Raw genomic sequence first — 2,929 nt, 5'->3', positions numbered from 1 at the left:
ATCGGAATTCAGGTCCTCATGTGTATGTGGCAGGTACTGAGCCATTGTCCTCACCTTTAATTACCTTTAATGTTTGAAGGTGAACCTTCATAGTCCACGGAGTACCTGAGGGTTGGATTGTTCCAATATGCTTTGCTGGAAGAAGATTTTCCAGCAAACCTCATTCTATTTCTCTTTTAAGTGCTTCCAATAAACTTCAATAGATGTGAAGGTCACTTTTGACATTTACCGCAAAGTTTGATATTTTTCATGATATTACAGAATAATGTTTTATTGTATCTTCATTGTAAATCTAATTTTTATTTATCTCTTGCTTACTCATTTAAGTCATAAATGTCTGCCAAAGAATATCAGTCAACCAGACTGAAAACATTTTTTTTTAAATAGAGGTGGAACATAAAGTAAATTACATTATTTGGTCCTGTGTAAAATTGTTATTTTTAAAGAACAACCACCTATATTATTTAGAATTTCAACTAAAACATTTAAAGTCATATCATAGTCATTTGATGACACAAATTTTTATCATCTACAAAGGAGATCTATTCAAATTGTGATGAACACATGTAGAGAGAAAATGACAAGCTAAAATAGGACAAATCGTATATTTACAGAAATAGTCGATTGTGGTATGAGTAGATTTGTGATAAACACGAGTGTGAAAGAATTAAATTGCTCTTGCTGGAAAACTCAGAATCAAGGGCTACATCAGTTTCTAACGGACCTGCATTCCTAGATGGGTACCCACGGTTTTACCACATGCTAACAGAGCTTTTTCCCACTTGTACCATGAAGTAGTCAATACTTCATGATTGATGGGCACAGAGAGATAGATGCTCTTGAAGGACTCCCATCTTCCCATAAGTGGTTGAAAGCCTTCAGTACGGTCAAGTTGTTATTTTTAAAGAATGTCATGATCTCTCTGTGCCCGTCTTCCTCATTGGCCTGAAAATTGTACTCTATTTGCAGGATGTCTGTCGTTTAACTTCCTCACTGGTCTTAAGGCCCATGGCCATAGCCTACAGATCTCCTAGTAGCTGACTTCCTGGCAAATGTTTATTTGTAAATGAGCACAAATGATCACTTATTAAGGTAATAAGCACAGATTACATTTAATGAGTTAGACATTATGCATTGCAAGCATAGTGTTTTATGTTTAATAGAAGGAAATGTGTATGATAATTAGTATGATACCCAAATGTAACTCAGAATGGTGAATTACAGAGTGAGTTTAAACCCAGTCAAGCAGATATTAAAGTGAGTTGGCACTTAAACTACAGGCTTCAAGAAAGTCTCACAATAACAAAGAAATAACATATGTTACTCATACCATGTATTAGGGATTTGTTTACATTTTAAATTCTTCTCTTTTTCCATAAACTGACTTATGCTGTTGCTAAAGAGCATTGGTTTTTCTCTTGGGATGTATCACAGCATCAAAACTTTGGCTTCTGGAGCATAGGTGTGTAGTCTGTCAGCAGGGATACCATGACAGCCTGGGATGACATAAAAAGGAGAAAGAAATGGATACGCATTAGTATAACTCTGCCTTGGGACCTAAACCAAGAAAATTAGGTTTCAGTTTTTCACACCTAGAGTTAAAGTGTCTTTTCCCAAGGTCACAATGAAAGAACAGTTTTCAACTGGTATTTCCTTTTGTTTGGATAAAGGAAGGTCCTGAGACATTAGACAAACCCAAATATATGCATAAACTCTGTGTTTACTTAGGACTCCTTCCATTGAAATGTGATGTCACGGTGCTCGCAATGATTGGGTGTTCCAGTCAGTAGTGAGAACATGGGCACTGGCTGGTTTTATGGCCAAATAATCCCTTCTAGCCTAGTTCCTCATGTTTACTCCATGATTTGGACACTTGGAACCTAGAGAAGTTTGGTAGAAGCCATATGTAAGTAATAAATGTAAACTATTTAGGCTAATGAATAATGCTTGCTCTCTGAATTTCTGAGCCCTGGAAAAGAGGAGTAGCTGTATAGACAGGAGTGTAACTTGTTCTTGGGCTGCCAACCACAAATAGTTACTGTTGGTTTTACTCTCCCCAATATCCTTGCTAGGGACAGTATAAATTTATCAGAAAGACTAATAATGAAAACACACGCATGCAAGCACACACACACACACACACACACACACACGTACTCCTTTTGTGGATGCTGGGAACTACACTCATGCCTTCTGCAAAAGCAGTATGCATTCCTAACTGCGGAGCGATCTCTCCAGCCCCATGAATGTCCTTTCAAACATCTAACTTATGCTGAGTGGTTTCTGTACATCATCACAACACTTTAAAACCTTTTATATTAGATGAAGTGGTAAGAGATATGAAGTGTAAACAATAAAGATGAGGTGCAATTCTTCTGAATGGTTGGTGGTAAGAAGTGGATCTGTACTTGCTTGTCTCTGTGCTCAGATAACTCTTGCCTCACTAAATCCTCAAGACCATTAGACGTTGCTTCTGCTTTTAGCATCAGCTTTTTCAAGTGAGAAAATCTGGGTAAATGAAATTAAGATATTTTCCAAAGATCAGAGAACTAAATTTAAACTCATTTTTAAAAGCCTACATTCCCAAACCAGTATAATATACTGCCTTTAGGGTAAAAAAACAAAATGCTTTGAATACATATTTAGGATGTGTTGCAAACATGCTTGTAGACATAATGCAGAACATCACAGACATGGTCATTGTTCTTAGGAATTATCTTTTTTCTCTCATTTCAGTAGGAGAACAATAGACAAAGAAATAAAAATACAAGGTATTACTTTTAAACAATAATATTTGAAAGTGGTTAAAAAGATGCTGAAGAATCTGAAAAAGCATGGGATAAAACCGGACTCACTGAACATAGCAGACAATGAGGACTACTGAGAACTCAAGAACAATGGCAATGGGTTTTTGATCCTACTGCACGTA

The 2,929-nt window shown here is 36.4% G+C and overlaps 1 protein-coding gene across 1 annotated transcript in view; it reads right to left on the bottom strand.

The window, feature by feature from the left end:
- Positions 1–1,087: 1,087 nt before the first annotated feature.
- Otc (ornithine carbamoyltransferase) overlaps positions 1,088–2,929 on the bottom strand; it is an 85,375-nt gene continuing 83,533 nt past the window's right edge. The window contains exon 10 of the mRNA XM_005352846.2: positions 1,088–1,496. Within this exon, the coding sequence (XP_005352903.1) occupies positions 1,437–1,496 (60 nt within the window). The 3' untranslated portion in view covers positions 1,088–1,436. The remainder of the gene's footprint in view (positions 1,497–2,929) is intronic.

Source organism: Microtus ochrogaster, chromosome 10, assembly GCF_000317375.1.
Source record: "Microtus ochrogaster isolate Prairie Vole_2 chromosome 10, MicOch1.0, whole genome shotgun sequence".
Lineage (NCBI taxonomy): Eukaryota > Metazoa > Chordata > Mammalia > Rodentia > Cricetidae > Microtus > Microtus ochrogaster.
The sequence above is the reverse complement of the archived record's forward strand: the minus strand, read 5'-3'. Positions and strand labels throughout refer to the sequence as shown.